Source organism: Ptychodera flava, chromosome 7 (assembly GCF_041260155.1).
Source record: "Ptychodera flava strain L36383 chromosome 7, AS_Pfla_20210202, whole genome shotgun sequence".
NCBI classification, from domain to species: Eukaryota; Metazoa; Hemichordata; class Enteropneusta; family Ptychoderidae; genus Ptychodera; species Ptychodera flava.
In genome coordinates, this window is record NC_091934.1 from 23931475 (window position 1) to 23943392 (window position 11918).

At 39.6% G+C, this 11918-nt stretch overlaps 1 protein-coding gene across 5 annotated transcripts in view; it reads left to right on the forward strand.

Moving 5' to 3' along the window:
- LOC139137064 (glutamate receptor ionotropic, kainate 2-like) overlaps nucleotides 1-11918 on the forward strand; it is a 117637-nt gene that overhangs the window by 100656 nt on the left and 5063 nt on the right. For 3 of the 5 annotated variants that reach the window (XM_070705024.1, XM_070705025.1, XM_070705026.1), the window contains exons 7-14: nucleotides 745-918; nucleotides 2708-2812; nucleotides 4619-4753; nucleotides 5215-5418; nucleotides 6089-6442; nucleotides 7092-7224; nucleotides 8712-9125; nucleotides 10479-10651. In XM_070705024.1, the coding sequence (XP_070561125.1) occupies nucleotides 745-918; nucleotides 2708-2812; nucleotides 4619-4753; nucleotides 5215-5418; nucleotides 6089-6442; nucleotides 7092-7224; nucleotides 8712-9125; nucleotides 10479-10651 (1692 nt within the window). Of the gene's footprint in view, nucleotides 1-723; nucleotides 919-2707; nucleotides 2813-4618; nucleotides 4754-5214; nucleotides 5419-6088; nucleotides 6443-7091; nucleotides 7225-8711; nucleotides 9126-10478; nucleotides 10652-11918 lie in introns of all 5 variants that reach the window. The other 2 variants (XM_070705022.1, XM_070705023.1) reach the window with 1 other exon arrangement.

The window sequence follows — 11918 nt, forward strand, 5'->3', positions numbered from 1 at the left end:
GCAAAGATCCACGAGTTTAGCTCGTGTTTTTGCCATGAAGACAATTTCAATTGTGTCTAGAGAAGTCGACTTTTTACCCACAATGCATTTCGATATCATATCGTTCGTCCCAAGCACAATACAAAAACTGTTTAAGGTAGCGAGAATTACACATCATTTCATTGCTAACGCTGGTCATTCGCACCATCTTCATTCTCACATCGAATAAAAGCCGCCGCATCGCCTTCACTGACACGCCTGCGCACTAACCATGTTTACATCTGAACTACAAATATCACACAGGTGACGTCCCCTACGGGTACGTACATATGTTGAAATGCGCCAAAATATTATCAGCAGGTTATTCCCCTAAAATGGTGACGGTTTGTTTGTTCATTATGTCTATACGTGTTTCTTCCAGTGTTTGTTTGTTTGTTGTGTCTTGTGCAGTATTGACTACAGCAGATATTTAGAAGTTCGGTTTATTATCATTCATTGTCGTTTTAGACAGATTTTGTTTTATAAGTGAATTGTTTTTATACTTTTGTGTGACAGTGCGTGTTTCTGATTTCTTGCTACCTTTATTAGTTACTATATTCAATAGCTGAAAATTCGACTGAATTCCTCTGACGTCATGATGATACGACGTCATGTATATTGTTATCATCCGCCATTTTTGTCAACCCGTTTTGATAAATCAACCCCATACCTATTAACGTTTCCCCGCCCCCGTTCCTTCCTAAGCCACCGTATTTTCATCAGCAGATGGCCTCCGTCATGCGGACGTACGACGCCGTCATAGCCTTCGCCGCGGCTCTGCACAATTACCTCGAAGACGGTAACAACTTCACGCATCCGAACTACAGCTCCAGGACCTGTTCGAAGAATGACACGCAAAAGTGGGAAAATGGTGAAAAATTAATGAAATACATTCAAAACGTAAGCTTCAACAAAGTGCTATGCGCATGCACACTGTCTTGACCCATCCCGGTTACAACATAGTACTACAGCGATTCAATGATCGCAAACTTTCCCATGGACTTAGTTCGTAACATATTATGCGCCTCGAAATTGAAACACTTTCGCCCTAACTTTCCCTAAGAAAACTTAAAAGAGAAGGTGTTTTATGTACAAGACAAGACGGCTTGACTTATAGCCACGACATTGTAGGCCTCCAGGCATCTTGACACTGGCTTTTAGGATTATATATCCCAGAAAACCAATGTTTGTTACAAATTGTTTTTGTACTTTGTATAAAAGGGATGTATAATTGAGCATATGGTTGTAGTCAGGGTTGGAATATCGTTTATCTCGCAGCTCACGATAGCACAGACAAATATCGCGAGAATGCATTAGGCTTATGCTTCACGTAGAAAAAAAAGAGTAACGTCTTTTCAACAACTTTGAAGAAGATCACCTATGGTTTTGAGATGTACAATTTACAACTCCCCCAAGCAAAACACGCACAGTACATAGTGATTTTGATTACACTTAATACCTCATGCTTTTCACACTTCAGCTCCCGATGAAGTAAATATTAGCAATACTGGAGTAGGAAATAAAATGTGTGTACGACTAGTATTGATGCAGAGCGATTGTAGATTTCGATTGAAGCGATCATTTAAGTCATTCGTCCAATCGGCCAATATCGGAGAATGATGAGCGAGGAAGTTCAGTGGTTTTTACGGAAGTAATTGGATGGTCTCTCAAAATGAATTTGAAGACATCCCAGCCATTGTTCCGTTTCTTGAATATATGTTGGCGTTTCACAGTTTCTGAAAGTAGTTTATTCAAAGCAGCCCCTCTACATTAAACATTTATACCCCTGCACCTACTCAAGACTCTCAGTATTCTCTCTATCGTGACTTCGAAGAAGAAGAAATCAATCGTTTGAAAGACCCCGCTAATTTTTAATGCGGACTAGAATGATTATAATTCCTCTAAAATTTGTATCTACCATCCACCATCTTTAAAATCAAATTTAATTTGACGTGGAAATGTGTTCATTAGAAGTTTTGAACAAAACAGTCGTTTTTGTTTGATAAGTGCTCATGGAGGTCGCTATATGTCCAGGGTATCACGTGTAAGTTGTCTACCCAATGATGTCGACAGAGAGAAAAGGCTCAAAGTTTTGACTAGTCACGAACGATTTTGATTCGTTTCCTCACGGATTATCCCAAGCATAGAATGTGTCCAAGAGTCACACATTCAAACACTAAAACTTTAACAATCATATTGTTTGTTTACCACTTTTGGACCCATTCTAAAGCGCCATGGATAAACAAAATTTTCACCAGCTTATTTTTGTGAATATCGACAATCCATTTGTCCTCATAGCGTTACACAGGAGTGGCGGCTCTTTAGAAGTTGAAGTGTCGGCAAATACCGAGTATTTTTTTCTCTAACACCTGATTGTACACCGTCACCCTGAATTATATTCTTGATAGCGAAAGGTAATGATTTTAAAGTTTCCTCACGGAAAATTTGAGCTAAAATTTGACTCTCAATTTCGAGGCACGTACTATTTTAATATCCAAAGCAACAGACATATTTTATTATCTCCTAACAAAGTACAGTTTTTTATTCATTTGCATATCGTTAAGTGTACACCTTACATTTGTAATACTAGTACTTGCTATTATTCTCCATCGATTCGTTTGAATTTTCCGACGGTGCCTCCATCCCTTCCCCTTTTTTCACCTTTTGAAAAATATTCCTTCTTTTATAGGTGAATACACACGGAACAATGAACTATATAAACTTCACGAAACTAAACACACCATGGATGACCCAATACGACATCGTCAATCTGGGGAACAGGGGCTTCGTGAAAGTGAGTGAACTGGTCTCGTTTCATCCACATTTGAACGAGAGTTCTTGAGTTTAATAATGCGATTTGCTCGTAGTTTCGCCAGCATGCTCGGCGCTCAAACTAAGAAGCAGCCAACAATCTAGTTTTTCTACAGTCCATATGAGATGTTGGCAGACGAATTTCTGTAGACTTCAAACGATGATTAACAAAAGCCCGAAAACATCATGGATTCTGAGTTGCATGTCATGTTACTCAACGCAGCGAATAAAACATGTTTCAGTAATTGGACGAGAAGCATAACTCATCAGCTGCAACTACTGGCGGCAAACCGTACTTTTTCGGCATGGTCCATTAGATTTCGGGGGGGGGGTAAAAACCCGGAGACACATAATCCTCTTTCTCGCTCCAAAGATTTCAAATTGGTACCTTTTTCCGGATTCGGTAAAGCACACAAACATTTTTAAGACTTAAAAAGTGTTTATAATTTCCATTAATATGAATGTTTTGATTATTTTGTCAATTGCAGTAAGGTTGCAATTGTTTCTGAATTACCTGTTTCGTATATTTACTTGTAATTTCCCGAAGATCCAATTGTCTATCGATATTGAAACTCACAGTTAAAACTTCACGTTTCATTGACACTCCACACGCCAACATTGCTAGATGATAGCAATTCATGGGATTGGATCACCGTGGGTTTTTTTTCATCATCACAAGAGGGTGTTTTTCTCGCTGTCGATTAGGCAATCTGATTTCTGCCTGTGTCGATGAATATTTGCCGCAATTCCACACGCTCAATCCACAAAGTGCTGATCTCGTTGGCAAACGCATGTCGATGAAGCCGTCAGTAATTATAGATGGATGCGCTTTAGAAATTTATTTAAAAAACGACGCGGATTTCCTTCAAGCGCCGAGATGAAACATTTATCGACCATTAATTTAGAATACTACTATATATAATATTGATTTTTCCCTGAGGCGTAGCTGTTCATACGCGCTGCTTAATGATCGTGGCGGGGCCCTACACCTATACGGAGAGCAACTCATGAAATATTCACATTGCAATTATCAGGATTGTTTGAAAATTAATGCTTTACGACCAAATATTTCAGTAACTCTAATCCCGCTGCAGAACAGAGGTAACGGCGTTATCACCATCTTAATCTTGTAAAATCTAGGGCACTGATACTCTGACCCCGAAATTTGATCTTTATACCGATGAAAAAAGAACTTTGCCGATTCCTGCATAATCTTCTCTCTTTTCTGAAAACAAGTTTATTCAAGCTCAATGTTCCTTTATGTTCTTTATAAAAAAGGAGCATTAAATGCTGCAAAGTATGCAGGCTAAAGAAATTATTAATAAACGCATTCCTCACAACGAGTCGGACGCTTTTCAGAACATTGTTTCGCAGAGCACCTTCGTCCATACACCCAGTAGCATAGTGAAATATGGAAGTCATTGAGGGCATAAGCTTCCTGAATAATTGTCGTTTTTTCTAGCATTGGAAATTGCTGTTTCAAACAATTTACCTCAATCTTGGATAAACTAACGGCTATAGGCGGGCAAGCGACTGCATAGCTTCTGTTTTAGCTATGAAGCAAACATGGACAGGGAGCTTCATGTTAAACACTCGACAATGTCTCTCGCATGTTTCAGGTCAATTCTACATAATTGCATTCCAGTGTTCTCAGCAAAGGCCTACTTAATTATTGGTTTTCTTCGCACATCTATGCAGAGTGGCAATTTCATCGGCACGGACAGTCGAGGGAGCTTCCAATTTTACTTTCCTAAAAGAATTTAACTCTGTTTTCGTTTTGATTTACAAGGTCGGTGAATGGTATGAGCCGGGCAAACTTGACTTTTTTACGTCGCGTGTGTTCTTCCCCGGGAATACGAAACAAGTTCCTCTCGATACGAATTTGGACTTGAGCAATTACACGCTGAAAATAACCACGATTCTGGTAAGAATGCAGAGATTCACCTACATGAAGAGAGAGAGAGAGAGAGAGAGAGAGAGAGGAGAGAGAGAGAGAGAGAGAGAGAGAGAGAGAGAGAGAGAGAGAGAAGAGAGAGAGAGAGAGAGAGAGAGAGAGAGAGAGAGAGAGAGAGAGACAGACAGACAGACAGACAGACAGACAGACAGACAGTTAAAACATTGCATCTTAAAACTTAGCTGGCGATATGCTCCATCAGAAAACACATCAGCAAAATTTCCATACGCAAAGTGCATGATCGTCGCCATCATTTGCATATTGCCTGTACCATCAACAGTATGCATATGGCTGTGTCTATAAATACTTAAGTGTATTTATTTATTTATGTACTTATTAACAATCTATTTAGTTCAATATTTAATCAACTACTTGATGCGACTTACTAGTATTTTCCAATTTACTACTTCTTACTTCTTGCCTATACCCAGGATGAACCATTCGTCATGTTGACGGAAGACAAGACGAAGAAGGGGAACGACAGGTTTCGAGGGTTCTGCAAAGACCTTTTGGACAAATTACAGACGAGTCTGAAGTTCAAGTATGAGATGAGCCTGGTCCCCGACGGCCAGTATGGCGCCAGGGACGTCGAAAGTGACTCCTGGAACGGAATGGTGTCGCAACTGATAGACGGGGTATGTCCTGGGTTTGCCTTGCATTATATTTCTGAAACCTTATAACCCAGTTTTACGTTTGCAGTACCCATGACACAGTGTCTTAAAGAAAGATAAATGTTGAGATTATTGTTTGAGAAATATTAATAAAGAACTTACAAAGGACGTTGTCATGAGAGAAATGTTATGAACGGAGGATAGATAGATAGATAGATAAATAAATAAATAGAAATATGTTAGATTGAAAGAAAGATAGACACAGACAGACCGACAGACAGACAGACATACAGAAACATAGATATCCACCAGTCTATATATCTGTACGTGTGTAGATAGATAGATAGATAGATAGATAGATAGATAGATAGATAGATAGAATAGATAGATAGATAGATAGATAGATAGATAGATAGAGAGATAGAGAGATAGATAGATAGATAGAACAGTAGTTAGTGCAAAGTAAATTTGACAACAGGAAAAGAGGCTACGTTATGATATCGCGAATGCAGTTGTGGTGGAAAAAAGCATTGCTCGTTAAGGTGTATTCATAATTATATTCTCGCTTTTTCCTCTGGAAAGTGAAAACAGTCGTTTCTTTCTACGACAGTAAGTATTTTACGTGCATCAAATGAAAGCAAAATCGAAAATGTCGTAACTCACAAGTAACCTCCCGTATTTGCATTTTCAACAGAGAGCGGACGTGGCAGTCGCGTCGTTGACAATAAGCTACGAGCGACAGCAGTACATTGCCTTCACCAAGCCATACCTTGACCTTGGCCTGACCATCCTCATGAAGGTCAAGGAGCCCAGCAGGAGTCTGTTCGCCTTCCTCGACCCGTTCAGCTACGACCTTTGGATGGCTATTCTGCTGGCCATGATCTTCTCCGGCATGTGCGTTGCCGTTTGCAGTTACCTCAGCCCCTACGGATATTACGGGGCCTACGTGCAGAGGGAGAACCCGCACGACAACTCGGCGGATTCCACGAAGAGTTTGATGAATCTGTACAACGCCCTCTGGTTCTCGTTTGCCTCCTGGATGCAACAGGTTTGTAGCCTTACCGTATGACACCGTCCCTCCCCATTTTTTATCTAATGTCAACCAGTTGCTTCTTCTATACTTGCCAAAGCTTTCTGAGATACACAGTATTCGGCATGGCAAGTCTACCATGTGTAGATTGCATTACTGTTGACAATCTAATCTTGGTCTGGACTAAATTTATATGTAAACAATAACTGTGCATTTTGCACGTATAGACACTGTGTTTGACAAGCTTCAACGAACTTTTGGGAGTAGAATATGAACTCGCCATTGGCACACCTGATCATAATAGTGAAAAATCATCAAAAATTACAGCCCTGGCCTTTCAAAGCATTCTACTTTGTAAAACGATTGAAAAAATTTACATCGCACATTGTTAACCTAGTTTTTGTTCTGTCAACCAATTACATTTCCTCCACTCCTGCTCGCAATTGCATGTACTGTCCGACTTACTGTAGAATACGGAAGGAGTCACTGAAAACTACAGGTAGCCCGTTTTTACACACAATATGGTCTTGCTTAAATAGTAAGTGCGCGCCAGTAGAATTATTGTCATGTTTTAGTATTTCTGTACAGTGTGTGGGTGCACTTTTCCATTCATGGGCCACAACTTATGCGTAAATAACTTTACGTTTCACTCCTGTCATTACAACAGGGCGCGGACGTCAATCCCAGATCCATATCTGGCAGGATCGTCGGCGGATTTTGGTGGATGGCCGTCATCATCATAACGGCCAATTACACAGCCAACTTGGCGGCGTTTCTCACGGTAGCTAGAATGACCACAGGTGAGCGTTAGAAATGTGATATTAGAGGTGGAGGGACGGAGTGAGTTCGCGAATTAGAACCAGAGCAGCGAAGATCACCAGATGACGCATGCGCATACGCCTCATGTTACCACGGTTATAATCTCTGACAACGGTATTTTCACAACCCACGTCACGGTTCACCGGAGAGCTGAACAAATATGTGACTAGGCCAGGCAGTTAAGTGTTACTGAAAAGAAAAAGGCACATGTTCTGTTTGTATGTATGTTCTACAGGAAGCGTTTCCACGTAAAAACATTATCTGTTAATTTTTTCTTAGAAATTCGGTCATTCTGTCGCTAATTTATATTATCTAGTTAATTTCACTGATTTATAAATGAACGTTTGTCTTTCGTATTTTTCATTTTTTTCTAGATTGCTTTCCTATGTATATATATTATATATATATATATATATATATTATATATATATATATATATATATATATATATATATATATATATATATTAACTATTCCATACAAAGAGTTTTAACCCTCTCCGTAGTGAACGAGTAACACACTATGCTTACTGCGCATGCTTGACTCAAAGCACATTTGGAGGGGATATTAATTCCGTAAAATAAAAAATTAAGCTCCATGATATGTTAAGAATGGTCCATTGACGACCGCCATCCTTTAATTAAACATCGACATATTCTTTAGAGTGAATGGAGCTTTAAGGTTTAATGTAAAATATTCCAATGCATGAATAACGGATTTATTAACGTCCCTCATACCTTGACCTAACGCTGGAGGGCAAAGCATCAATAGCATCGGCACTGCTTCATTGCCACGCCCTTTTTTCAATGTAGTGTTACACAACTGACCCGCCAGGGATCCCTCGAGATTTAACAAATGTCTTCGTTAATTGGACTGGGGCTCCCAGAAGTTTAAACATGCTCCTTCTAATTGCATGACTAACTTCCTCAATAACTTTTCGATGGATCTAATAATGCTAACAGGACTCATGCGACCGCGATGATAAGATAAATTCTCTGATTTTCCCCAACGCGGCGAGGTCTCTGTGGAATTCCGAGGTGTTGTAACCGTTGGACATGTACACAAAGTGAGACATATTGGGTTCAAAACGAAATTTCGCTACGGCCAATTAAAATGATATGAGCATTTCCGGTGACCCGACCTACCCTTGAAAGACCCGCCGACCCTAGATAGTTTTTCACATTTTCAAAAAAATTGAGTAACTTCTCTAAATTTTGCTGTGTTTTATAGATCTCAGTAAACAAAAAGAAATTTTTTTCAAAAATCCTCGATCTACCTATTCTAATTTTCGGAGACACGTTACCGGAAATTCGCAATTTTTATATTGGCCTAATTGGGACAAATGGGTAATTACTATATAAACATACTTCAATATCAATGGAAGGTCTTTCGACATAAAATGTCGTTCTTCTTCAGTGAAACTAGTCATGTAGGATGCCATTATAGTATAGTCTTCTCCAACCTGCAGGGATAAGCTCTCTTGACGATTTGGCGAAGCAGACGGCGATACCCTACGGCACCGTCAAGAGCAGCCAGCCGGAGTCGTATTTCGCGCAGGCCGACGTCGACCCGTACCGGAAGATCTCCAACTTCATGATGCAATTCAACACAAATGTCAACGACACCAAAGCGGGGGTCGACAAAGTACAGCAGGGGAACTTCGCCTTCATCTGGGATTCCGCCATATTGGAGTACGCCGCCAACAAAGAACCATGTGACGTGCAGACAGTTGGCAGGCTGTTCGGCAAAATGGGTTACGGCCTTGGATTGCCGTTGCACTCACATTTAACTGACATTTTCAGTTTAGAAATTTTAAAGTTGAGACAGAGTGGATATATTGAACAGTTATCCAATAGATATTTCACAGGCATATGCGACAAAGGTAAGTGATGACCATTTGCCATGATCTTCTATTCTGGACTGCATATGATTCATGGGTAAGAAATCTGAAACCATTGGAAATCATCCTACTAAATCCCTATGTTATGTGAAAGAAAGGACAAAATCTAGACTGCTATCGATTTCAAACTGTCTAAATTGCATTGTTGATCCGAAGTGCCAATTTTCTTGCGAGGACAGGCGTTTGAGAAGGATATAACCATATTGATGATGTATTTTACGCATGCGTACGGGCATAAAGATCATTTGAACAATCCGTCGACATTGCGTTAGACTTAGAGCGATAGACAAAAGGAAATTCATTTTTCTAACACGGGAATATGAAATCCCCTATGATTTGACTGATAAATGGAGGCAGAAAACGTTATGGCTGGCGATATCGAGAGCATGGAGAAAGTTCGAAGGTCAACAACAGGTCCCAGAGTACTTTTACTAAAACAATGGAGTGTAATTCATCGGAACTGAACTCATTTTATAGGAACTCACATACATTCGTCTTTTGCGGCAGTATGAGTTCCATGAGTGTTCCGTAACTTTGACGAAGTCGCTTTTAAAGCCGATAAGGTGTAACGTTTTGAATTCTTGTTTTATTTTCAACCTGAAATAAGTTCGTATAAATGATATTACTGGGCCATATATATGCAGGTATTATAAACCACAGATTGGAACTCATATGTGCAAGTCTGTCCAAAATAAGCAATAAACGGGATTCTCACTCAAATATAACCCCCTCCATGCAAATACGCCCAAGAAGCTCGATGCGGTGCATATTACATGAATCGGTATCTCCACGGAAAGATGCTGTAATCTATATTGAGACAGGAATTCTGAGGAAGTCAGTTAGATCGTTTAAAAGGTTCTATAGTATGTACGGAGGTGTGGTATCAAACTATGAAACCTCACAATTGCGAACAGATGCGGTTCATTCACTTCTAATGAGTTTCAAGGTAGTTCGAGCCGCGATACTGAAAGATTTTAAAATTTCGCTGAACCTTTTGTAAGGAAATTTTAAAGCATTTCCTTTTTGAAATCAGAGATCAAATTCAGAGATCGGGATGCAAAATTTGGTACTAGAAAAACAAATAACCGTACTAGATTTACCGATATTTAAAATTCAATTGGCCGCCATCCCTGTTAACTTTATTGAGAAAAACAAAATTGTCGAATTTCGGAAAACTAAGCCGGTGAAAGGTTTTCTCACACCAAGAGCTTTAAAATGAACCCCCACAAGTGTTCGACCAGAAAAGAATTGTAAAAGCTTGAGGGTCCGAATATCTACATCTACCCCCGCCCCAGCGCATTCTACTTTAAGTTATGACTTTTCTTGGCCCAACAGACAAGAAGACGAGCACGGAGAAGGCTGGCAGTCAAATGAGTATAAACAATATGCTTGGAGTCTTCTACTTTCTCTTCGCCGGCTTTGGCTTCGGCTTCTTAGTAATGCTGGGAGAGTGGTTCTGGGCTTCCTACAAGGAGTCGACGTCATCGAAACCAGAGTCTTCGAGAAGGGTAATAACAGTAACATTTCTTATTAACGTTAAATTCTCGCCTCGAAAATGAAAGACTTACGCACTTGTTGGAACTTTCTCTTCAATGAAACTTTCAACCGTTCTTCTTCTAAATTCAGGAATACAAATCAGGGTTCACCATGCAAAGCTTGGTACTAGAGAAACAAATTATCTAATATTTACCGATGTTTGAAATCCTAAATGACCGCTACCTCTGTATTAACTCTATGAGAATAACATTTTTGATTTTCAAAAATTAATTCAGTGACAGTTATTCTTACTCCAATACCTCATGAGCCCTAACAACTGGTAGATCAGAAAAGAATTGTAAAAATGTGAGAGTTCGAAGATCTGTCCCGGAGGCACCCGGATTCTACCCCAATTCTGAGTCTAAACGCCACTTTTCATGGTTTGTTCGCGACACAACCTAAAAACCTGATATTACTGACAAAATATCCTTGCTCCGGATACCGAACACTTACAACACTTACGAATGGAAGCTGCTATTAGAATGCCAACAAACGCCATAGTGTCCACTTCATGACTTAATATGAAAGAAAGATGTGTGCGCTACCAGAACTTCCGATTTCCAGCTGCTGTTGTTCGGACAAGAGTTCATAAAAAACACTCGACTCACCAGCAAAAAAGTGTACCGTGCCATTGTGGCGAAAACTTACTAATTAGCTGACAGCCATGATTTTAAACGGTGTTATCGCCCTGTGAATAAGAGTAAATTTTGCCAAATGATGATTGACAAGTAAGTATCACAGCATCCAATTAATGTTATCTACTCAGTCACCAGTTTTTCTGTCGCCACCCTGGTTGTCCCCAAGGAGCAGATCAAAGCATACTTTCGATAAATATTATAAGAATTTTATCAGTGCACTTAATGAAGAGCCCGAGTGTTTGTTACAGGTCGTTCTCGATGCAAACCATTTAATTAGGTGAGAAGAAGTCTCCAGGGAAAAGGAAATTAACGCTTCTTTCGATCCATTAAGATCTCCACTCAAATGCAAATAAAACATATTCAATATGTTATTTTATATTGGAAGATGACCAAGCCAATTTCAATGAACAAAGACGAAGATGTTCACATCACCCTATTTGATGCGTATCTTATCTTTGATTTACGACACTGAAATCGGACGTGCTTTTTTCCAGTCACGTGACGGTAATCTGTCAGAACAAGTCATGATTAACGCTTCAGCGGATCATATCTATGATGATTACTTTCTCGCCCTGTATATTTTTCTCATAAGTCATATCAC